The sequence below is a fragment of the Phyllobates terribilis genome, unplaced genomic scaffold (assembly GCF_046119375.1).
Source record: "Phyllobates terribilis strain yellow unplaced genomic scaffold, ASM4611937v1 Scaffold_2__4_contigs__length_985480577, whole genome shotgun sequence".
Taxonomy (NCBI): domain Eukaryota; kingdom Metazoa; phylum Chordata; class Amphibia; order Anura; family Dendrobatidae; genus Phyllobates; species Phyllobates terribilis.
In genome coordinates, this window is record NW_027362762.1 from 872,152,143 (window position 1) to 872,178,923 (window position 26,781).

At 43.7% G+C, this 26,781-nt stretch overlaps 1 protein-coding gene across 1 annotated transcript in view; it reads right to left on the reverse strand.

Annotated features, from left to right (window-relative positions):
- LNP1 (leukemia NUP98 fusion partner 1) overlaps window positions 1-12,758 on the reverse strand; it is a 71,775-nt gene extending 59,017 nt beyond the window's left edge. Inside the window, exon 1 of the mRNA XM_073670797.1 lies at window positions 12,475-12,758. Within this exon, the coding sequence (XP_073526898.1) occupies window positions 12,475-12,636 (162 nt within the window). The 5' untranslated portion in view covers window positions 12,637-12,758. The remainder of the gene's footprint in view (window positions 1-12,474) is intronic.
- Window positions 12,759-26,781: the final 14,023 nt, after the last annotated feature.

Below are 26,781 nucleotides of genomic sequence, written 5' to 3' on the forward strand. Positions count from 1 at the left end.
TTTGTCCCTTGCCCTTTGGTATTGAGTGGTGAAAGCCTATGATGAATCCTGTGCTGAGAAATAAAAGAGCATGGAATTGTCCTAAGTGTCTTCTTTCCTTTGTGGAAAAACAAGGAACAATAATGGAGAGCCTATGTCACGCACAGTGTAGGAAAGACAAAGTGCCACACAAAGGGATGAGGGGAAGGGAGCCCAGACACTAAGGACAGAGGGGTGGAGACCTCCTAGACTGATCTGATATCACCCCATCTTCCCTACAGTCCCTATATTGGTTGCTCACCAATTGTCGAACAGGAATCTAAAACCCTGTCTCTCCCTAGAGCTAGGGACTGACTAGGGAAAGGGGGGATGAGCGCTAGTCGGTCCCCACTAAACACTAAAGAGAGCAAGGGGAGACAGACACGGGGGAAGTAGCTTAGCTTGAGTCAACTTCAGAGAGATTGCACACGCATCCTCTTAGCACCAGAGAGGAAGTAAGAACAGCACGAGCTCCAAGCCTTCACAAGGGTTCATATGAATATCACCGACACCTGTGTGTAGTAACCTGTGTAGCCTGATTGTCAATTAGAGCAGGAGGGAGGTAGCCTCTGGGTCCTAGATTGAGAAAGCTAAGAAGGTGTCTTTATTGTCAAACGAAGGGATCTCCTGCAACCAACTGCAGGGCGACTGTCTGTCACACCTGACACACCCGTGACAGCCTATTTTGATTTTTGTTACAGAACCCCCTGTCTTATATGCACATAGCCATGTAAAGGGTTTGATCTTGTTCCAAGTGTCTTGTTCAAATTTTAAGTCTTTGCATTGTTATGTTCTTGAAACATAAGAAAATAGTGCCCTCTCTAGTTAGTACAGATGCAAACATGGATAAATTCCCACTGTCCTGAATCTACAAGTAGACCTAGATGTCATCTAACTTTCTACTGTATGTCTTCTGATTGTAACACTTTTTTAATCACTTGTAATCACCTTTGTCATAGTTTGATAACGGGCTTAAAGGGATTGTCTATTACTGGACAACCTACTACTGGACAACCCCTTCTTAACAACACCCACTGTCCATCATAAAATAAAAGAACCTTCACACCTACTTCCAAAATTGACGCTGTTATTCCGATCACAGTGCTGTGTCTCCTGTGATATTGTTATGTTCCTAAAGATGAGCAATTCCATTAGCGCTGCTCTGCTTCTGGGGTCCAGTCCAGTCTTCAATGGTAGCAGGTCTTCACTTCTGTGTAAGGCATCCTGGGAGCCTCTGCATTCACTAGGCCATGCGATGTCATGGCGTCCTTGGGCCTAGTAAGTGCCAGAAGTGCCCAGAACCGAGTGAAGACCAGCTACCACAGATGACCAGATGGGATTCCAGATCAGGGTAGCAGGAATTGAATTGCTCATCTCTATTTGTGACGTGACAGCTTGCTGATTGGCTGCAGCCTTCACTATTCTATCAGAGCGGACTTCCACGCTGACGGGATACTGAAGGCTGCAGCCGATCAGCGACTGGCTGCAGCAGCTACGTGATAATATTATGTCATGTGACTGCTGCACTGGAAGACCACTGGGGGACAAATAGTTGTAATTGCAGGAACGGCACCATTCTGCAAGGTAAGTCTGCAGCTTTCTTATTTCATGCTGGACAGTGGAGCTGGTAAACAGAGGTTTTTTAAAAATAGTTGTGATTTGTCACTGAAACCACAATACAGTTCTGCAAAATTACTTTATTAGGTGTCCTACTTGATTCATTGTACACTTTACTTGGCAGTCCAGTAGATAAGGAATGGTGTGCATGTTCACCTCCATTCAGTCAAAACACTGCAGTGTCTTGTTCATGGGATCGATTTGTGATGCAGTGGTGGTACTCCAATCAATCGTTACATTACCTACTCTCCCATGGATTGATGGTAACTTGCAATTTTGGCACAAGCTCTTTAATGCTTAAAAGAATCAGATCACAAACGATCCTGTGATAGTGATGGCAAAACTGAGGACAACTAAAGGAAACTGAGGGATTGTGTCATCAGTTTGAGACCCATAAGATTCTTAATAAAAGGGGTTGTCTGGTCACAGCATATTGATAACCTTTCCATAGGATAGGCCGTTAATATCAGATCAGTGGGGGTTTGACACCCGACATACTCAGTGATCAGCTGCTTTTTGCTCCCGTGACTGCCAGATATACATTCTTTGAATGGAGCTGCAAAATGCAGATCCATTCAATGTGTAGCAGCCGCCACCAGGTTCTGCAGAACAGGTCCTATAAAACAATGTCCCGGCAGTAACTCGCATGCTTTCCAGCCGCCATGCTACTCACTGCATACTCCACTCAGCATGGCTGCCGCTCTGAGTCCATGCAGCACTTCCAAGTCTGCTGCATATTCCCGATGTCTCCACATAGCTATAGGAGGGCACGGCCGAATACTGCGGGAATTTAACCCTGCTGTGTCCTGCAATGTGGCCACAACTAGTATACTAAACTGGCCACCACATTAAGGACCCTTGCTGCACACACAGGACTATTGCCTGTTATACCCAAGTTTCCCCTATTCAACAGTTACACAGGGTAATTCCCAGTATAGTATACTCTTTGTGGCCACATTCTACTATTTTTCACTGACCAGCTGGACATACAATATCCACTACCCACAGCGAATCTAGACCATGTATTTTCCAAATCTTCACATGGTTTCTAAAGCCCCTGATGAAAACCTGTGAGGGTTGAAACGTTGGGCAGGAACCTCCTTTTGCATTTGGATTTTGCTGTATGTACATCAATAAAAGGACATAAAAAGAACCTTTGACCTCTGTGCTATTGTTATTTTGAGTGCCAAAACCTTATCTTAGTCTCAGCAATCAGTCCTGTGTTACTGACCAAGCTCGTTTACCCGTTCTGTCTGACCTCTCTGCTCCAGACCTCAGCTTAGTAATCTGAACCCTTGCTGCCTGCCCTGACCCCGGACTGTCTGACTACGCTTCTGTCTCGCCCCTCATGTACCTCCTATATCTGCTCTGACCCATGGGTCAGCTGCTGCAGTCCTGGGGACTACCCTGGAGTGGTACCTGGTGTCTACCGGTGGCCAAGCCTATCCTCACCATCAGAGGCTCTAGTAAATACCCAGTAGACACTTAGTCACATCCCTCCAGGGTAAGTCCAGCCTGTGGCACAGTGGGTCCACACCCATTAGCATTACAAATAAGAACTGAGCTGCAGTGTAAGGGGTGTGGACTGGACTGTCGCGTTTCTACCCCTGAAGACACCAATCGCATTGTATGTATTATATCTTGCGTCTTTTCTATATAGATCTATTGTGTCATGTGATATGTTGCTGTGTGAGGTAGTAATGTTGGTAATATATAGTGTAGGACATAGTGTACAGTATAGGATGTGATAGTGTAGGGACATACAGTTTAGGGTTTAGTTCATAAGATAGGTAGCATAAGGTAGTTGACTGTAGTTAGGTAATGACATTAGGGTAAATAAGAGTTAATGTTTGGGACTAGCCCATAGTGGGAGGGGATTAGTGTTAGGGCAAGTGACTGCTTTCTGTAGATAGTTATATAGGGACAAGATCAACTTCAAATAGGAAGTGTTTGTGAGCAGTGCTGCCATTGTGGGTAAACTACAGAAAAGGAGACTAAGGGACAAGAGAGTAGCACGGCTTTGAAGTGACCAAAGAAACAGAGTGGCCTTCCACAGGAAAAGAGGTCCTTGGATAGGAAGATGTGTCACGAGAAACCCTGAGCTTGCAAAACGCCGAAGGTATCAGACCTAAACAGGACTAAGTTAATGGGACTAGTGGAGGTCCCGAGTGATAGATCCAGGGTGCCAGCAGGGGAAGAAATAGGATGCTGAGCAGATAGAGAGACTTGCTGATCAGGACTGTGTCGACAAGCTAGGCTGTGACGAAGTAGGGCAAAACAGTGTGCTTCACCAGTCCTGGAGTAGACTAGAGAGGAAGGATACTGTGTGAATGAAAATGCTTTGTACTGCAAAGGAAACATCCATAAGATCTGCTGCCCTTGTATATAAACCTTACGAAGTTATCGTGTTCAGTAAATACCGTGTTATAGAATGGGAGTCTCCTTTATTGAAATGCGGAACCTATGGTCCTGGCCAGCCAACACCACCACAGGTGGCCTGCATGGGTACAAGGCCCTCACAGCACCAACACCTAGCCAGGACCCACTGTATCATGTAGCGTGCCGGGGCGAAAAAGTAAGAGACCAGTGCCTCGTCCGCGACTACCGCCCCTTGCTACAGCAGAACCCGCAATACATAAATTTACAACTGGAAACCATGGTAGCAAATAACAACTGATCGCTGGGGATGCCGTGTGTCTGACCACACCGACCTGATGTTGATGACCTACCCTATGGATGGGGCATTGATATGCTGTGACAGCACAAGCCCTAAGCTTCCCAGCATGTAATGTTTGAGCTATAAAACCCACATTTAATTTTCAGAACTTAGTTTCCTTTGCATACTTTTACCGTGCAGGATTATTCTATCCATTAAACCACTGCTCAGATGAAACAATGGTATGGTTTTAATCTGATAAATTTTTATTGTCTTACTTTTAAATCCCAAGAAGCAAGAACCAAAGAATGAACTGAGATCCCATTGGTGCTGTAAGTGGAGCACCACAAGATTTACAGATGATCCTCTTTACAGATGACACCACACTATGGAGTGAAATGCAGAATGTAATTTTTGTTCAGATGGAACATGGGACACGGCGTCCTGTCATAATATCTCAGTGATATAGAAGCTTAATAGCACTAACACGGAGAATGCTTTCCAGGGGAAGATTACAGAAGTGCTGCCTGATAATATTGTCACGTTATGGGAATGGAACAAATGCAAATTTCGGACGGTGTATCTGGGTAATTATCACAGTATCACAGTCGCTAATCCCTTAAACTTCTCAGTTTCCTTCCAAAGCCATTGGTCACTTCTAATCGGTATCATTCATCAGCCAATTTACTTCCCTACAATTTAATTCAGTTTATAAATCTGATTTTTTGGATGTGTGTTATTTTTTCCTGGCATACATGATAAATGGGGGTCTATTAGTCAGAAGGAGACCAAAATTGTGCCCTTCTAGCAACTATCTTGGAAAGTTATGGCAGAATAGCACAAAAAAGGGGAAGGAATAAAATAGTTAACTATTCTCTCCGAACAACTGAAGTCCAGTATAAAGACTTTTTTTAGGTTTTTAGTAGCCTGTTGGTGATGGATTCTACAATATGACATATGCCATAGGCATCCATTAAACTTATACACCATAAGCTTTTCATGACATGTGCACTACACATATTTCATATTAGCATGGAGATTACAGATGCCACTGTAAGGGTATGTGCACACTGAGTTTTGAGGAACTTTGGATCAGAAACTCTCCAAATCCTCTTTAAAGGGAATATATCAGTAGGATCACCCCTCCTAAGCCGTTTATATGGGCATGTAGGTCATAGGAAGCTAAATAAAATGATACCTTGATTTCTGCGATCCAATGTTTTATTCCAGAGAAATCCACTTTTTGTTACAAGTAAATGAGGTGTTAAGATATATGGGTCAGACATAGATTTCCCTGAGAATCTGCCTCCAGAGTTTATTTTACATGAAAGGGAGAGTTACCAGTGTGAGAAATGTAATAGCCGCTCTCTGCGAGAACTGTGTCTGATTATAAGCCATGTTCAGTATGTGATCAGTATTTTACATCAGTATTTATAAGCCAAAAGAACAATCAGAGGAAAAGTATAATAGAAACATGTCACCACTTCTGTATTTATCACCCACTCCTGGTTTTGGCTTATAAATACTGATGCAAAATGCTGACCAAATACTGAACGTGTGAGCGTGGCCTAACTGACACATTTGCTGGTTCCTCTCAGCTTCAGATTCCATCTCACAGGAAGACAGTGCTGCAATACAGCAGAGCTGTGACAGCTGCAGCAAACGTGTTTTGTACGAAGACAAAGTTCAGTTCTACTGTTCTATGTTAGTTACTTGTCTCACACTGGTAACTCCACCTTTTATTAAAAATAATCTATGGGGGCGCATTCTAGGGGAGATCTGTGCCCATAGTCCTGAACCGCTTATTTACATATAAGAAAAACATGGATTTCTCTGGAATAAAACATTAGATTGCAGATATCAAGGTATTATTTTACTCAGCTTTAATTGATCTACATGCTAATATAGATGGCTTAGATGGGTCCATCCTACTGACAGATTTCCTTTAAAAACTCCAAACTACTCAAAAATTTGGCACTGTGCACTGCACTACTGCATGATTTATAACAGTTAATCAGCCTGAACACATGTGAGGATTCCCTAACAAACAGGCAATAGCTAATAGCCATAAATCATGTAGACACAGGGACTCAAACTTAATATACGAGCATGCCGAAGCTACTCGGTAAGCACCCGAGCTTGCTCGGCGAAAGGGTTAAAAGAGCACGCTCGCTCATAACTAATGGCAACCCATTCTTGTCTAATCAGTGCTTGGAGTTTATCACAATTTCTTTGTTGTTGTTTGTCCTCCTACTTTTTGAGGACTGTTTCTCATTGGGATTGAGATCTGGGGCACTTGGTGGCCATGAACCCAAAATTTTAATATTTTATTCACTGAGCCACTTAGTTATCACTTTTGCCTTGTGATGTAGTCTCCATCATGCTGGAAAAACCATTGTTCAACATCACCAAATTTCTTCTAGATGGTTGGGAAAAGTTGCTCTTTGAGGATGTTTAGATACTATTCTTTATTCATGACTACGTTCTTAGGCAAAACTGTGAGTGAGCCCACTCATGAATGAAAACCCCCGCACACATGAATGGTCTCAGGATGTTTTACTGTTGGCATGACAGAGGAATTACAGTAGTGCTCACCTTTTCTTCTTTCCAGATGTTCTTAACAGTTTGCAAGGGCTTCATCATCATCAGAGAAAATAACTTTACCTCCAATCCTCTGCAATCCAATCTGTGGCAAATTCACAATAAAATGAGCAGCAAACCCCACATGCAGATTTTGCTATATATTTGTGGCGATTTTGCTGTGATTTCCAGTAAAAAAAATTTGCAGAATGTTCAAGGACCCTTAACCAAAACATCTTAAGTAGCTCAGAAAAACCATTGTAATGTATATAATATTCACTGCATACATTACACACTGGAATTATGTTACTACATTCCTCAACATTGAATTTGCAACGCAAAAAAAGAAAAGTTGTGGAATGATGGAAATTACAGGACTGATAAACATGTTGATTTTCTGCAAATGATGAAAAAATGGAAACAACATTTTCAAAACATCTTGATTTATTCAGTATCAAGTATGATCCACACTTGAAGGAATATCATTACTTACACGTCTTGGCTGCTATCAGTGAAGTTATTAATGATTGTATGAGGAATGTTCTACCATACTGACTGCACTTGATGAAATCATCAAGATCCACTGCTGGCAGCTCTCTTTGCAATTGCCAACCTATGATGTTGTAGATGCCCTCGATGGGAGACAAGTCTGGAGACGTTGCAGGCCATGGTAGCACATTTAGGTCACGCTGTAGCACAAGAAACATGTGGCCTGGCATCGTTGTGTTGAAAAATGATTCCTGGGACACTTTGGAGAAATGGCTGTACCACTGGTTCTATGATTGGACCATTCTGTACTGCAAGTGAAATTAAATGTCACATACTAAGCCTGAGGCATCAAACAGCTTCTACACAAACAATCAGAAAGTGTGTGCACGACATTGGGCTACTAGCCAGACATTCTGCTACAGGTGTTCCATTGATGTAATGCCAACCGTCTCGAAGACTATCATGGTGCAGAGCAAGACTGCAATGTAAGCTGGAATGGAGGTCTCTCCTCTTTAGGGAAGAGTCCCACTTTTGTCTTTGGAGCAATGATAGCCAGAGATTGGTCTGGAGACAATGTGGGCAACTCCATGAAGAGGCTTTCACAAGGGAACGTCAACCTTGTTTTACATCCAGAATTATGGCATGAGGTGGCATAATGTACAGTGACCAGACCTCTCTAGTCTTCATTCCAGATACACAACAGCTCGGCTTTACTTGAGTTGGTCGTGGAACTAGTGGTACGGCTAGTTCCCCAAAGTGTCCCAAGAGCCATTTTTCTACACAACAAAGCCAGGTTGCATGTTTCTCATTACTGTGAGCAGCCTGTGTGGCCTAAACATGCTACCATAGTCTACAGCATCTTCTGACTTGTCTCCCATCAAGCACATCTGGGACGTCATAGGACAGCAGATGCAAAGGGAACTGCCAGCAGTGGATCTTGATGATTTGTCCAAGTGCATTTAGCATGGAAGAACATTACTCAGATGACCATTAATAGCCTCATTCACAGCAGCAGATATTTTTCTGAGATGTGCATGATATTTCTTAATTTAAAGTCTCATGCACAATTCTGATACTATAAAACCAGGGTTGCCTATCTAACTTTTTTTTTTTTTCTGGACAGATTATCCAAAAAATTACAAATAGACACATTTTTTTTACAAACAAAACCACTGGAAAACCATAATAAATGATAAAAGGGGCTGTCCACTACTATTTAAAATATGTCAAAGCGTTTTTATGATGAAAAGCAACTTCTTTATAATTACCTCCCTCTGCCTTTTCTGCCTGTGAGCGGCGCTATCACTGGCCACTCCCAGGCAGCATGTGACCACCCCGCTGACGTCCCTTCTATTGAGGCGTGACTCAGCGCTGGGGTCCCCGCGGTGGCTGCTGGTTTGTGGGCGGGGTTACCCCACCGCGCCACACCCGCGCGCTTTCCCAATGAATGGGGAGAGGGAGAGCGCGCGGTGAATGCCAGGTATGATACACGGGGATAACCCCACCCACAACCCAGCAGCCACCATAGAACGTGGAAGAGAGAGACCCCCGACTGCAGCCTGGACTTGTCGTGACGTCAGCGGATGTCAGAGTCGGCTGCAGCCGGGGGTCACGTGATCCCTGTGAGCGGCCAGTGATAGCGCCACTCACAGGCAGAAAAGGCTGAGGAGGTAATTACAAAGAAGCTGCTTTTCATCATAAAAACGCTTTGGCTTATTTTAAATAGTAGTGGACAGCCCCTTTAAGATTTTAAGTTGTGTATGTCTACTGCCCGCAGTACTGATACGGACATTAGCAGCATTCACTATAACCTGTAAAATGATGATAATTACAGTCAAAATAAGCTGAACAAATTTCTTCAGATTGATAAAAATCATGGACACATTATTTTTTTTTACAGACGGGAAAAAATTTCCTATTTTTAAGGATTTTACAGAAATTTCTGGAGGTCGACAGTCCTGATCTAGACTGGGTTCACACTGTCGTTAAGAAAATTGTCTGCGTTTTCTTAATGAAACTTGGATGATTTTTTTCTCATTTGTTATCAGTCCGGTTTTATACAGCTGCAGTGATTAAAAATTTCCAAGACTAAATACAGTTTCCTATGTCGAAGAATTGCAATTTATCCTTAAAAATCGGATGCTGTACGGTGGCTTCGTATAGGAATCTGTTTTTAGTTACGCACCCATAGACTTGAATGTGGGAGTCTCATCCGACACACGGAAGAAACTGGTGCATGCTGCGATTTTTTTTTTCGCGTGCAATCGGTTCATGAACAAAAAAGAACGCTCATATGCACTGCCCCATTGAATAACATTGGTCTAAGTGCTGTCTGTTTTTTTCACGGACAGCACTCGGACCGGGAATACACTCATGTAAATGTGGCACCCCAGGGTTCTGGTTACCACAGTAATAGCAATATTACGTCTGTGAGCAGGTGGGAGGTCTCCTGGTCAGGAACCCTAAGCATGCCACACCTCCTGCCCAGTCCTGGGAGGGGAAGAACTTCCCCTATATAAACTGGGGCTGAGGTGGGGTTAGGTAAGAAAAAGAAGAGAAGAAGAGGAGTCCCAGACAGAGACACAGTCTGGTCTGGAGTGGAGCAGATGCAGGGAGAGCAAGATCAGGAGCTCTGTGGGAGCAGTGATAAAAGGGGTCCAGGACTGGAAGCTGTAGAGCTCGTCCTGACTGAAGAGATCTCACCGGACATGGAGTCCGAGGCTGTGGGGACTGTTCCATACCCAGCAGCAGAAACCGTCCGGCAGGGGATTTCAGGTCCTCTGGCCAAGAAACCCGAAGGCACGGTCACACGCAAGGGACCAGCACCGCCGTCGTGGAGCGGAGGCTACCAGAAGGCCCCGAGTCATCGGCCATACGGGTGAGCACCACACGGTACACTCAGGCACGTGGGCTACTTTTACCCGCTTCTAGCAAGGTAGCCAGGAAGAGTACAATTAGTTGGGGAGGCCTACAACTCCGCCTGGCCGGGGGAGATCCTATCTGCTCACGGACTGACCAGGCCCCGATCGCTAGCCAGTACTCCCGGGAGGGTCTACCTTTGCCACCAGTAAAGACCCTGAACTACACCGCACCGTCTCTGAGTGGTTCCTGGTGCCTGCGTGCAATTCTGCTATCCCCATCATCCACGTCTGCTGCCCTGAGGCCATACCCCTCCCGTTGGGGGTTATACTACCCACGCTGCACAACTGTACCACCGGCCTCAGCGGTCTGCCCTGCAGCGACGGCTTCATAACTGCATTCAACGGGTGGCGTAGTCGAACACTATAACATCTTCTGCTAAATTCCGCCACTTAGTTTGACACCCTGGGCACGGACCGGGTCACCGCCACGAGGACTACTAACCCCGACAGATCCGGCTCCGGGTATTCCCCGCGTGCGCAACGCTACACAACACAGGCCCAGGGGGCGCGTCATAAACGTACCCTAAAGCGAAGCAGATTTTTAGCATGGAAATAATGTATTTTATTTATATATTATTCTTGCTTATATGGCACCAACATACTCCAGAGCGCTTAAGAGACATCGTCATAGCAGTCCCCATTGGTTATCACAATCTATGGTCCCTATCAGTATGTCTTTGGGGTCTTGGAGGAAACCGGAGAACCCGGAGGAAATCCACGCAAACATGGGGAGAACATACAAACTCTTTTCCATGGGAAGGTACACTATTCATATTATCACCAAAAGTAAAACATCAACTTCTTTGTATTAAAAAGCAAACTAACAAAAAAAATAGAATCTATAATATAACCGGGGATGCATCCCTCTGTCTGAAGCCTTTATAGACTGCGCATGCGCGACGCGCAGTCTGGCTCCAGACAGAAGCAGGCATCCAGCCGTTACAGGTAAGAGGAATGTATGGCGCCGGAGATCACAGTATGCGTAGACACTGAACGCATACCGCGATGTCCGGCACCATACTTAGATACTTACCTGACAAGCAGGAGTGTTGCCGCGGCGCCTCTCTTCGCCGGAGACTGGGGCAGGAGTGAGGCGTCGAATCGGCGCATGCGCATAGCGTTATCCGGCGCCATTTTACTGAAGACACATTTGCAGTGTGTCTTCAGCAAAATGGCGCCGGACAGCGCAGTGCTCCGGCGCCGCACTCCTCCCCCGGCCTCCGGCAGAACAGGACGCAGCAGCGCTGGAGCACAGAGAAGAAAGGTGAGTATAATTGTTTATTTTTTGTATGTGTGTACAGCGTGAAAGGGATGAGGGGGCCACACATACCAGGATTGGGGGGTGAGGGGACCATGCATATCAGGATTGGGGGGTGAGGGGGCCACACATACCAGGATTGTGGGGTGAGAGGTACCATACATACCAGGATTGTGGGGTGAGGGGGCCACACATACCAGGATTGGGGGGTGAGGGGACCATGCATACCAGGATTGGGGGGTGAGGGGTACCATACATACCAGGATTGGGGGGTGAGGGGACCATGCATACCAGGATTAGGGGATGAGGGGACCATGCATACCAGGATTGGGGGGTGAGGGGTAATACACATACCAGGATTGGGGGGTGAGGGGACCATGCATACCAGGATTGGGGGGTGAGGGGTACCACACATACCAGGATTGGGGGGGTGAGGGGACCATGCATACCAGGATGAGGAGTACCATGCATACCAGGATTGGGGGGTGAGGGGACCATGCATACCAGGATTGGGGGGTGAGGGGACCATGCATACCAGGATTGAGGGGTGAGGGGTACCATGCATACCAGAATAGGGATGAGGGGTACCATACATGCCAGGATAGGAATGCGGGGCACCATGCATACCAGGATGAGGGGTACCAATCATACCAGGATAAGGATGAGGTGTGCCATGCATACCGGGATTGGGGATGAAGGGTGCCATGCATACCGGGATTGGGGGTGAGGGGTGCCATGCATACCAGGATGGGATGGTGGAGACAGGATGGGGGCCGCGCAAATACCAGGAGGGGGGCAGCACATACCAGCATGGGAGACCATATACCAATAAAACTGCTCGCCACCCGGGCGTAGAACGGGTTCAATAGCTAGTAATACTATAAAGATACTTTCAATCTTTATGATTTGCTTTATAAGAGTTAGACTTCACATACCGGACATGGAAGAGAAGCTCTCCTCTCTGTCAGGGCACGGGATTGTGCCCTTTTCCGATGGCTCCTAGCATCCCTCTCACTTTCTTCTATCCCTCTATGTCCCCAAAAGCTGCTCATCCACTTGGCAAAGAGAATATCATCATCATCTTCCTCGTATTCCATGTACGACCGGGTCAAACCTGGGATTCTCCCACTGGTGCCGTGGAAAGCCAGGACAAGTTGTTGAGTGTTTCCGTCAACTACTGAACAGCTATAGCTAGTGAAAGGTTTAGATCATTTCAAGCCGCCCCCCTCTTAAGCTGACTTTAAGGAAGGAGAAAAAAAAAAAAGCAGCAGTAGAAGCCACGGTTTTTATATAAGCCAATCCCTTGTAATCTATTTATCAGCGGGAAGGGAGAGGTCTTTTAATCTTTCCATTACATTGATTCCAAAGTCACACAGCCTAAAGGGTGATAAATGCAAGTAGCACTGCGTTGTCCAAGCCCGCCGCTGTCCATAGCTGTCAATAGCTGTCAGGTCCAGCAGACCAGAACATGCCTTCTAGGTACAGTACGTGCCATGATTCCAATAAGGCAACAGCTATGAAAATTGGAATGGACGTAATGACAATCGCCAGAAACTGGCAGACTTGTTACAGAAGCTAAACAGGCGCAGATGAGTTCTCGACCAGCGTGACAGCTATTACCAGAGCTGCGGATGTGATTGCTCTGAGGCTCACAGAGGCCTTTTCTCTTCTATGTTCTTTAAAATTATATCACTGAATGCAAAAAAAATAAATCTGAATTTATGTAACTTTCTGAAAGCAATCTCAAAAAAGACATTTGTATACTTCAATTTATAGATGTGGCTGTATTCTCTACTCTTATATATTAGGAAATGTTCATAAACATTGCCCACACTGGAATTATTCTCTTATTTTAAGAATGAATCATTCAGTAATGCAGTAGGAGAATTTGCAACCAGGCTCAGACTGGCCGACAGGAGAACTGGAGAATCCCCCGGTGGGCCCTTGTGCAGGATTAGCCTCCTTCCACCCAATATAGCTGGAATAATATGCTTGACTCACGACATACAAACACGTGCAGCTCTCATCCTTCACTTAACAAACTACCCAGTTTAATATTATATAGAAGCAGATGTAAATTTCTGAATGTGGGTAATGTAATATTTGCATGTAGCGGCACAGTGGTCCGCAGAGTCAATGTGTTTGGTTGGCCCTTGGCTCCACAGTCCAACACTATTTGCAACAGAGGATATACAGGTCCAGGTAGCACGATTTCGGTGGGATTGGACAATCATCAGATGTGTGTAGGAACCCCACGACTCTCCCCAACAGATAATATTGGGGGAGAAAAGGATTGAGCTGTTAGATTTTAATAGCCGATCCTTTTGTTCGACTGGGAGATAAGCCTCTACTCTACCAGAGAGAACACTCCTGTGTATGGGGAAATTGGGAGAGATGGCTATAGTCTGAACCATCTGCATGGCCAGCTTAAATGATTCTATGGTGCAGAAGACGCAGTCTATCATAGAACAGCCCGGATCTGATGGCCAACCTTCAGCTACAAAGATTTTAGCGCTTAACTTCCTTTATCTAAAGCAAATCATAAAGTATAATTATATGCTGAAATAGTTATTGTTATTTAATTACTTAGGGGTTTTTACATGAATAAAATACATTTTAATCAATAGATCTTGGAATATAAATTAGTTTCACAATTCCATGTGTTAAATAAAATGTTCCTGTGCTGAGATAATCTTATAAATGTGCCCCTGCTGTGTACTGTGTAATGACTGTGTCTAACCGTGCAGGAACATGGTCTGATCATACCACATCTCCTGGGTGGGTAGGAAGCAAAACAGTATACAGACAGGACAGCAAAAGAGAGTATACAGACAGGACAGCATGGGATCACAGCTGATTTTTTTTGTGAGGTAAAACATGTTTTCAAAAGGGCAGACTTGTCACTTGCCATAAATACTGTATATAATATTTTTTTACCTGGTGTAAATGTTCTCACTAATCTGGCATGCCTTTTCTTCTTGCACCTCTCCATTCATGAGATATGTTCCCCTATTCCCTGTATGCACATGTAGTCTTGTTAGCCAAGTGGGAGGGTCAGGTTCTCTTTATAGATGTGAAATACTTTTTTTTTACTTTATGTCTGTGTAGAGACGCAGCTCCTGAGCTCCATTTTCAACTTGACCAACTCTTCCTGTTCTCTGATGTGGCAGCTCAATATTGCCATCAGGATAATGCAGTAATGATGTAGACCTAGTAGCATGAATAGTATTTCTGAGAAATACACTGCTTTGAAAAAGTATTCATACCCTGTGAACTTTTCCACATTACACCCACAAACTTAATGGGATTTTTCCACGAACAAAGTTCATTTTAATCAATAGATCTTGGAATAATAATAACTTCCACAATTGGATGTGTTAAAATAAAATGTCCCTGTGCTGAGATAATCTTATAAATGTGCCCCTGCTGTGTACTGTGTAATGGCTGTGTCTGACCGTGCAGGAACATGGTCTGATCATACCACATCTCCTGGGCAGGGGAGGACGCAAAAGAGTATACAGACAGGACGCAAAAGAGTATACAGACAGGACAGCATGGGAGCACAGCTGATTCTTTCTGTGAGGTAAAAGATTTCACTGCCTGTTTTTAAAAAATGTTTTACCTCAAAAGAAATAATTATTTGTGATCCCCTGCTGTAATGTCTGTATACTCTTTTGCGTCCTGCCCTGCCCAGGAGATGAGTTATGATCAGACCATGTTCCCACACGGTCAGACACAGCCATTACACAGTACACAGCAGGGGCACATTTATAAGATTATCTCAGCACAGGAACATTTTTTTTAAACACATCCAATTGTGGGAATTATTATTATTCCAAGATCTATTGATTAAAATCAACTTTTATTCTTGGGAAAACCCCTTTAAATGTATTTAATTGGGATTTTATGTGATATCCCAACACAAAGTAGCAAGTATTTGTGAAGTGTAAAGGTGCAACATTACCCCTTACACCCTAGTCCAGAGCCTCTCACCTAGCCAAATCAGATCTCCTACTTTGCACTGATGAGGGTCAACACCCCGAAACACTGTGTCTGCAAATTGGAATTCTGGTTTGGCTTTTATCTTAAATCATATTGCAAGGCTCGTTACAGAGTCAATATTGATCTTTAGGATGCTGCTTCCAATAGGTGGCGCTAGACTTCTACTCCTCTGCCGCTCTGAAGAAACAATTTGCATATTTAATTTCCCAGAGGAGCATGCATGGCTTATAATTCTCCTCACTCTGACATGCCAGGCTTGGCTTGTCACTCTTCACAGGGAGAAAAGTTACCCCTTAGACCTGAAGTGTAAAGGAAATGTTACATGGTTTTCTAATTATTTAAAAAATACTTTTTCAAGGCATTATATGGGGGTTTTCTTTCAGATTTTATGAATTCAGTAGGGAAAAAAATGACAGGCTTTATCACATACATGCTTTATCATTAAATGCTAATGACATGAGATCATTCTACTGTATATAACTAGACAAGACATGAGCACTAAATAAATAAAAAAAAGCATACTCTCCTCTTCTGCTGTTTTTGTGGGTCCTAGAGTTTTCCTGGGGTGATGTTTCGTCCTATGTGACCTCAGAGGCTGTGGCTGTAACATGGGGTGAAACAATACAGGAGCCCGAGATACACTGAGACAAAGTGTAGAAAAATACTTGAGAGTTTTGATTTTTTTCGATTCCGGAATTACTGATTTTGCTTTTTACCTGAAAATATTCCACAGAAAAATCCACAAAAATGGGTTTTATTGCTGGTTTTTACTTCCTAATTGAACTCAATGGGAAAACAATAAATCCGCAATTCATTTGCAGCAGAATTTGACATGGTGGGGATCAAAAAATTTACACGCAGGTCAATTTGTGAATGGAAAGTGCCTGTGGCATTTAGATGAGAATTATCAAGTGTTCATCTACTTTGCTGCTGTTGTAAAACTCTGCAGATTTTTGAATCCAAAACTCTAGATGGAAAATCCACAGAAATTCGGATACACAAGAAAAACACAATAGTTGCGAATAGTACATGCAGTAGTGCACAGAATAATCGACGAGTTTCCGAGAGATGTTAAGATTAGGATCAGTATTCATTATTATACCATGATAATACAGCGGGAACTAACAGCTCATTAAACGTATGAGTCATTGCACTCCTGTCCCTTACTTACATTCTGTCTTCTTGTTAGTATAACTGTAAAAATGGCAAACATTCCATGACGGGGAGGAATTTACAAGAAGACTTGAGCTAAAAAGATGATCCCAAGAATATAAAACATCTGCTCTGATGTCTGACGCTCCAAAAAACTTCTGCCTGCACTGCAAACTACGCTTGTGGTGTGGCGTATTTTTAGCATACGCATTAGGAAAATGTCCTGGTGTATATACAGTATGGTCTGGAATACAAGAATATATTTTGTCCACTGACTAATATTGTAAAAAAATTGCCTTCAGGAGAGTTTATTAGCATCTTCATTACAGTTGTCCACCTTTGGGGACAAATTGTTTAACGTAAAGGGAATCTGACACCAGTTTTTTGCAATGCAATCTGAGTTGATGCATGAGGTAGGGGCTGGGAGCCTGATTCCAGTGATGTATCACTTGCTGATATGCATGCTGTCATTTTAATACAATCCCTGTTTTCCCTGTTGAAGATCTAGCAGTGCTCAGAATGCTGGGCCCTGTATAACCCCGCCCATACCACTGATTGGTTGCTTTCTGTGTACACTGTTACATTGACAGAAAGTGGTGGGGGCGTGGCTAGACAAGGAGGCACAAGACGCCTAGTCCTGTAGTGATAATCTCCTGCTGATTAAACACTGTTTTATTGAAACAGCAACACACAGCCTACTAAGTGATACATCCCTGGAATCAGGCTCTCAGACCCTACATCATGCTGCTTTCAAATTGCATAGAAAAAAAAATCTGGTGACATTCCCTTTGAAAACTTCATTTTTGTAATTAAAAAATGTGCGCCGCTTTCCTTCTATAGCCTGTGTGTTACAGTCTATTGCTAATAATACAGCAGTAAGATCGTTCTGATGGTCTGATGGGAAAAATTTTAACTCATTTACCTCTCATTTTCTGTTTCTCTCAGATAATTTATGAGCACTGCAAACAGTGTGAATAAAGCCTAAGGCTGAGGCTACACAGTCATGTCATTTAGAAGTCCTTTCAATGCCCGACTAGCCAGGCAAAGACCGGCCCAACAGTTTTGTGTATGCATAAATTATGCAAAAGAATCATTCCATTCCCCTAAAGATTCCTGACAGTCAAGTGGAAAGCAAGGAAAAAATTGCATCCAGCTCTACAAAGTACAATTTTTTCATTCTGTCTTTCAAGGTATTTCTGTAAACTTTGACTGCCTTATAATGTTTCTATCTGTGCCCTATTGTGAATAAATATGTGACTCTTCAGACTTCATGTTATACTATGCCTGATGAAGAGACGTGAGTAGTCTCGAAAGCTTGCAACTTGTTATCATCTTTTCTGTTAGCCATTAAAATGTATCAACCACTGAGGACTCTCAAATCTAAATATTTTTCTATATAAAAAAAAACCCCATTGGGACAGATTTACTAAGCAAAATTCAAAATGATTCCGAACAATTAACGTTTTTACAAATAAAGTTGTGCATTTCCCAAAATGTATTAAAGATGTGAACTTTTTTTCGACAAAATATGGCTTATACATTACTCCATACATGAGATGGTGTAAGCAAGAGAAAGTTTTGCGTAGTTTTTTTTATCCCTTTTGAGCTTCACTATACCATCTGGGATATTTCTGGCATAATGATAGTGTTTGTCATAGATGACCAATGTTGTAGTTGTGGGTCCCTACATCTACCTCGGAAAGAAGCCCCATTACAAGCTCTCAGGAATGGAGAAATGGCAAAGCATGCACGTCTCTCTCCATTCATTCTAATGGGAGTTTCGAAAATTACAAAGCAAGCACTTCCTCGACAATTTTCTGAGTCACGCACACCTGGCCATTCTCTATTCCTCAGAGCTTGTGATGGGGCCTCGATCTAGAGGTAAATGTGGCTCCCGACTCCCAATGGTGGGACCAACAATAACTGGACATTTATAGCATATCCTATTAGTATGCAATAAACATCACTTTCTCATAAAATGATGCATGTACAGATGATGTCACTAAATCTCACCCACAAGCAAATTGTAATATTTAATGTTGTAGACGCAAGAAATAAAAAGTAGAAAATAGATTAAAGAAACATCTGAAGACTTAAACCCCGTACCTCCCACCTCCCCAAAACTAAAAACTTACTTTGAGTTTAGTTGGGTTTGAGCTGCAGGTTACATATGACTGTTCTGCCCTCATACAGCCTAAGGCCAAGGCCCCACTATCAGTATTTGGTCAGTATTTGGCCAGTATTTTTTCTCAAGAGTGGGAGCCAAAACCAGGAGTGGGTGATAAATACAGAATTGGTAACTTGTGTCTATTATACCTTTTCTCTGATTGTTCCTTACCTGGTTTTGGCTTCCACTCCTGAGAAAAAATACTGACCAAATACTGACCAAATACTGAAAGTGGTCAAACAGTGATAAAAGATATACTTGTTGGCACGTCAATTGTTTTACTGGAATGCAAGGGCCAATATCCGTGTGTCTCGGTCTGTGTGAATAAAACACAAGTCGTGCACATAGGACCCAATTCCTTAAGGCTAGCGTATAGTACCCCAGTATTAATGAAAGGAGCACAGGAGTGATTCATAAATAGGTGCTCGCCTCTGAATGAATTTGGCGCATCATACAAATGCCATGTACCTCTGCGACAAATGTTACTCCAGTTAAGGGCTGATGTACATTTCTGGCATAATTTACGCTACTTTTTTGGCATAAATTATAATGAATTTGATGGGCGGGCTTCGCCATGCCCCAACACGCCCTTTCTCTGCCCACTTTGGCTGGGATTGAATAAAATGGCACAAATTTATTACAGGATTTTAAGTTGCACAAAAATTTGGTTGCTTTTCAAGGAGTTTTATGCCAGAATTTTAGGGCAATATCCTTGATGAATGGGTGACATAGTTTGCAATATAATTCCAGACAATTGTGAACATTTTTTTATAATGCTGCCTGACTTGAAGCATTAACACATTGGTACCGTATACAATGGGGGGAAAGAGAGATCCAAAAAAGTTCTGCTTAGACCTGGAATTAAAATTGGTGTCATCCTGCAATGTGACGATTTGCAACTCCTGGACTAAGTTGTGCAAGTTGTGTAAATGTTCTCCAACTCCTGTGCCATTTATAAAACTGGTGTTTTCTTATGCGACGGAGAAGAATTTAGGACCTCATGATATAAGACTGACAACTGAACGGGCCATGTAACATGTGGCTCATTTGCTGCAGTGTATTTTTACGTATGTCATTGTTAGCTTTTGGCTATTTCCTGCATGCGCACCTGTTGCTTCATTGAAGACTGTGCTGCAGAACCCCATTCTTCTAGTTCCTGAGTCCCATTCTTGGGACTGTGGGGTCCAATGTTGTTATTTTGATGATTAACCTTTAATTAAATGTCCTGCACAGTTCTGGGCTTTTCCACAATATTTTTTGCAGCATTTTAACTGCATTTCTTTAGATTCCTTTTTTATGATGTTACTTTAAAATCATGACTTATAATACATTTATTTAAGGAGTTGTCCACTACTCGGTCAACCCCTTTTCAATTGATATATTTTCTCGTATAAGGTAGAAACAGCCAATACTCACTTCTGTTGCCAGCACTATTCTAGCGACCTTGGAGCCTGGTCTCACAATAAGTGTCCGCTTAAGGCCACGGCCCCACTATCAGTATTTGGTCAGTATTCTGGCAGTATTTTTTCTCAGGAGTGGAAGCCAAAACCAGGAGTGGGTGATAAATGCAGAATTGGTGACTTGTTTCTATTATACCTTTTCTCTGATTGTTCCTCACCTGGTTTTGGCTCCCACTCCTGAGAAAAATGCTGACCGAATACTGACCAAATACTGATAGTGGGGCCGTGGTCTTACTCTTGTTTCTAGTGGAAGTCAGTAAGCAGACGCAGCTCTTACTTCTTCCAGGTGTCAGTTTCATCCAAAGTAAGTGAGAGGGAAGCTGCCACTGATCAGTTGCAGGTCTTGCATGACATAAAAACGTCACATGAGCCCAGGGAGGACCAGTATCGTCATTGCTGGAACGGTGCTGGCACTGGAGGTGAGTATTAGCTGTTGTGATTTTATAAGGGAGAACATAGTAATTGAGAAGGGGTTGTCTGAGTAGTGGACAACTCCTTTATTGAGAAGGGGCTGTCTGAGTAGTGGACAATCCCTTTAAGTTTTAAAGGTTTTTGTCACATAGGCTTTTTTTTAGGATTTAAATAAAAGCCGGAAAATATTAATATTTGCATAATTTCGAGTTGCGCAATGTTGCAATTTACCTTATTAAAACTTCTCTCCATTCTTAAGAATGGAGGGGTTTCTAATTTTGTAGCTTACAGCTCGTTACCACCTCTGCAGTCTATCAGCGGTAACCGGTTTCCAAGGTAAGCGAGCTTACCAATTCTGTGCTAGCGAGGCACGAGCACTGCTATGAGCGCCCATGAAGAACAAAGATGAGAAAGAACCCTTTAAAGTGGTACAGGAAAAAAAATCACCACTAAAACACTAAAGAACATTTACATTTTTTTAAGCTGGAAAAAGAAAAATCTATGCGTCAAAAATGGTTATAGGGGACAGGGTGATCTTCTTATTGGTGCTTTTGTTGCTTCTAGATAAAAATTACTGTATCTGTATTGAGTAATGCTGCTGGAAGTTTTTTCAACTACATTCTACTCTCACGTTTCCAGTAGTTTTAGGACAATGTCCACTTCATTATTTTATGGCTCTGGTCATGGAGAACGGCGAGTTGTCGAACTTCAAAGGACCTTGTCACGTGACCTTACATTTTAAGAAAACACAATCCTTCATCATGTGTCTTCCCAAAGCATTGCATGATAAGGGAATTTGAAGTGCTGGATCTACCCATTTCCTTTCCTAAATATTTTCTGGTCTCTACACGTATTCACTGATCTCATGTAAATAAGCGGTTCCATTTACACTGTCCCTTGAAGTCACATTGGACTTCAGTTTACAGATGTGGTCACGTATCTCGGAGTTGTTACTGGATACACGGGTGCGATTTGATGTCTGTGACACTGGAGTCTGGGCTTCAGACATGTCCTGTTTATCCTATCTGACAAGCACAGTCTATTTTTGTATGCCACTTTCTAACCCGCGTCTCAAAGGCATTTTGTGAATGGGGAAGTATGTATAATCTAGCACCCGCCTTACTGCTTCACATGGATTCCCATGGATTTTCTAGCACATTTCCATTTTAAAATACAATACATTCATAGTAAATGTTACCATATACATATATATACAGTACAGACCAAAAGTTTGGACACACCTTCTTATTTAAAGATTTTTCTGTATTTTCATGACTATAAGAATTGTACATTCACACTGAAGGCATCAAAACTATGAATTAACACATGTGGAATTATATACTTAACAAAAAAGTGTGAAACAACTGAAAATAAGTATTATATTCTAGGTTCTTCAAAGTAGCCACCTTTTGCTTTGATGACTGCTTTGCACACTCTTGGCATTCTCTTGATGATCTTCAAGAGGTAGTCACCGGAAATGGTTTTCACTTCACAGGTGTGCCCTGTCAGGTTTAATAAGTGGGATTTCTTGCCTTATAAATGGGGTTGGGACCATCAGTTGTGTTGTGCAGAAGTCTGGGGGATACACAGCTGATAGTCCTACTGAATAGACTGTTAGAATTTGAATTATGGCAAGAAAAAAGCAGCTAAGTAAAGAAAAACGAGTGGCCATCATTACTTTAAGAAATGAAGGTCAGTCAGTGCGAAAAATTGGGCAAACTTTGAAAGTGTCCCCAAGTGCAGTTGCAAAAACCATCAAGCGCTACAAAGAAACTGGCTCACATGAGGACCGCCCCAGGAAAGGAAGACCAAGAGTCACCTCTGCTTCTGAGGATAAGTTTATCCGAGTCACCAGCCTCAGAAATCGCAGGTTAACAGCAGCTCAGATTAGAGACCAGGTCAATGCCACACAGAGTTCTAGCAGCAGACACATCTCTTCAACAACTGTTAAGAGGAGACTTTGTGCAGCAGGCCTTCATGGTAAAATAGCTGCTAGGAAACTACTGCTAAGGACAGGCAACAAGCAGAAGAGACTTGTTTGGGCTAAAGAACACAAGGAATGGACATTAGACCAGTGGAAATCTGTGCTTTGGTCTGATGAGTCCAAATTTGAGATCTTTGGTTCCAACCACCGTGTCTTTGTGCGACGCAGAAAAGGTGAACGGATGGACTCTACATGCCTGGTTCCCACCGTGAAGCATGGAGGAGGAGGTGTGATGGTGTGGGGGTGCTTTGCTGGTGACAATGTTGGGGATTTATTCAAAATTGAAGGCATACTGAACCAGCATGGCTACCACAGCATCTTGCAGCGGCATGCTATTCCATCCGGTTTGCGTTTAGTTGCACCATCATTTATTTTTCAACAGGAAAATGACCCCAAACATACCTCCAGGCTGTGTAAGGGCTATTTGACCAAGAAGGAGAGTGATGGGGTGCTACGCCAGATGACCTGGCCTCCACAGTCACCAGACCTGAACCCAATCGAGATGGTGTGGGGTGAGCTGGACCGCAGAGTGAAGGCAAAAGGGACAACAAGTGCTAAGCATCTCTGGGAACTCCTTCAAGATTGTTGGAAGACCATTTCCGGTAACTACCTCTTGAAGCTCATCAAGAGAATGCCAAGAGTGTGCAAAGCAGTCATCAAAGCAAAAGGTGGCTACTTTGAAGAACCTAGAATATAAGACATATTTTCAGTTGTTTCACACTTTTTTGTTAAGTATATAATTCCACATGTGTTAATTCATAGTTTTGATGCCTTCAGTGTGAATGTACAATTTTCATAGTCATGAAAATACAGAAAAATCTTTAAATGAGAAGGTGTGTCCAAACTTTTGGTCTGTACTGTATATATATATATATATATATATATATATACCGTATTTTTTGGACAATAAGACGCACCAAAACATAAGACGCACCTCAAATTTTGGGGTTGAAAATAGAAAAAAAATATTTTTTATAAGATGGGGGTCCAACTTATAGTCTGAATCGGTATGGCTGAGGCCGGGGCCTGTGGCTGATGCCGAGGCCTGTGGCTGAGGCTGGAGCCTCTAGCTAATGCTGGGCCTGTGGCTGAGGCCGAGGCCTCTGGCTGGGGCTGAGGCTGAGGCCTCTGGCTGGGGCTGGGGCTGAGGCCAAGGCCTCTGGCTGGGGCTGAGGCCGAGACCTCTGGCTGGGGCTGAGGACGAGGCCTTTGGCTGGGGCTGGGGACGAGGCCTTTGGCTGGGGCCGAGGCCGAGGCCTCTGGCTGGGGCTGAGGCCGAGACCTCTGGCTGGGGCTGAGGACGAGGCCTCTGGCTGGGGCCGAGGCCACTGGCTGGGGTCGGGGCCTCTGGCTGTGGTCAGGGCCTCTGGCTGGGGCCAGGGCATATACCAGGCTGGGGCCTGTACCGGGCTGTGAGCGGCGTCAGGCGGCGAAGCAGAGTGGCCTGCCATCTTAATAGAGCTGTGATCTATACGAAAATGGCCACCGGAGCTCCCGGACTGCACATGTGCCAGCTCGGGCAGCCAATTTCCTGTAGATCACAGCTCTAGGAATATGGCCGCGCACACCGGAAAGCTGCGCAAGCCACGCTGCTGCGCCGCCTGACGCCGCTCACAGACCGACACTAGCCCCCGCCACAGTACCGGCCAGGTACAGGTCCAGGCTCCAGCATCTCTGACTCACCTCTGCTGCCGCTGCCATCACCGCGTTCCTGAAGAAGGGAAGGCCCTGCGATCCCGCTTCACCAACACTGCAGGTAATGTTCGGACCATAAGACGCACCCCCCATTTTCCTCCCAAATTTTGGGGGAAAAAAGTGCGTCTTATGGTCCAAAAAGTACGGTATATGTATACACTGCTTAAAAAAGTAAAGGGAACACTTAAACAACAGAATATAACTCCAAGTAAATCAAACTTCTGTGAAATCAAACTGTCCACTTAGGAAGCAACACTGATTGACAATCAATTTCACATGCTGTTGTGCAAATGGAATAGACAATAGATTGAAATTATTGGCAATTATCAAGACACACTCAATAAAGGAGTGGTTCTGCAGGTGGGGACCACAGACCACATCTCAGTACCAATGCTTTCTGGCTGATGTTTTGGTCACTTTTGAATGTTGGTTGTGCTTTCACACTCGTGGTAGCATGAGACGGACTCTACAACCCACAGAAGTTGCTCAGGTAGTGCAGCTCATCCAGGATGGCACATCAATGTGAGCTGTGGCAAGAAGGCTTGCTGTGTCTGTCAGCGTAGTGTCCAGAAGCTCGAGACGCTACCAGGAGACAGGCCAGTACACCAGGAGACGTGGAGGGGGCCGTAGGAGGGCAACAACCCAGCAGCAGGACCGCTACCTCCACCTTTGTGCAAGGAGGAGCAGGAGGAGCACTGCCAGAGCCCTGCAAAATGACCTCCAGCAGGCCAGGAAAGGGGCTCTTTCCTGGCCAGATGGCGACCTGATCTTGTATTTCTCTTGTCTGTTCCCCCTTTCTTCTGGCTCCCCTGTGAAATTGGCCGGTAAGCGGAACCCTCGGTTGAATGCTATGTCACTGCAATCACACACAGTTGTGGATAATATATATTAGTGGTCCGCTGGGCGTGCCATATTTATATCAGGGTTTACACTTTGTGTTAGCCTTTTGGGGTACTATGACCTATGTGTACATTATATTTCACCATGTATTGTGATAAATAACTTATATTGTGATATTATTCTTGTGGACTAGATTTTAACTATATATTAAATAAAGAAATCTGTTTTATACCATCTAGACTCTGTTTCTCCTGTTATACATATAGTATTGAGTAGGCATGTGGCTGACAGACACGATGCATTGACAAGGTGTCTGTCAACCTGTTTTGAAGGATGAAGGCTGTCTTTTGTGTGTTCACAAATGTGCATGTGTCTGCACAAACGGTTAGAAACCGACTTTATGAGGGTGGTATGAGGGCCCGATGTCCACAGATGGGGGTTAAGCTCACAGCCCAACACCATGCAGGACGCCTGGCATTTGCCACAGAACACCAGGATTGGCAAAGTCGCCACTGGCGCTCTGTGCTCTTCACAGATGAAAGCAGGTTCACACTGAGCACATGTGACAGACGTGACAGAGTCTGGAGAAGCCGTGGAGAGCGATCTGCTGCCTGCAACATCCTTCAGCATAACCTGTTTGGCAGTGGGTCAGTAATGGTGTGGGGTGGCATTTCTTTGGATGGACGCACAGCCCTCCATGTGCTTGCCAGAGGTAGCCTGACTGCAATTAGGTACCAAGATGAGATCCTCAGACCCCCTGTGAGACCATATGCTGGGGCGGTTGGCCCTGGGTTTCTCCTAATGCAGGACAATGCCAGACCTCTTGTGGCTGCAGTGTGTCAGCAGTTCCTGCAAGATGAAGGCATTGAAGCTATGGACTGGCCCGCCTGTTCCCCAGACCTGAATCCGATTGAGCACATCTGGGACATCATGTCTCGCTCCATCCACCAACGTCACGTTGCACCACAGACTGTCCAGGAGTTGGCAGATGCTTTAGTCCAGGTCTGGGAGGAGATTCCACAGGAGACCATCCACAACCTCATCAGGAGCATGCCCAGGCATTGGAGGGAGGTCATACAGGCACGTGGAGGCCACACACAATACTGAGCCTCATTTTGACTTGTTTTAAGGACATTACATCAAAGTTGGATCAGCCTGTAGTGTGTTTTTCCATTTTAATTTTGGTGGTGACTCCAAATCCAGGCCTCCATTGGTTAATAAAATTGATTTCTATTGATGATTTTTATGTGATTTTGTTGTCAGCACATTCAACTTTGTACAGAGTACTTTGTACAAAATATTCAATGAGAATATTTCATTTATTCAGATCCAGGATGTGCTATTTGAGTGTTCCCTTTATTTTTTGAGCAGTGTGTATATATATATATATATATATATATATATATATATATATATATATATATATATATATATATATATATATATATATATATATATATATATAGTACAGACCAAAAGTTTGGACACACCTTCTCATTTAAAGATTTTTCTGTATTTTCATGACTATGAC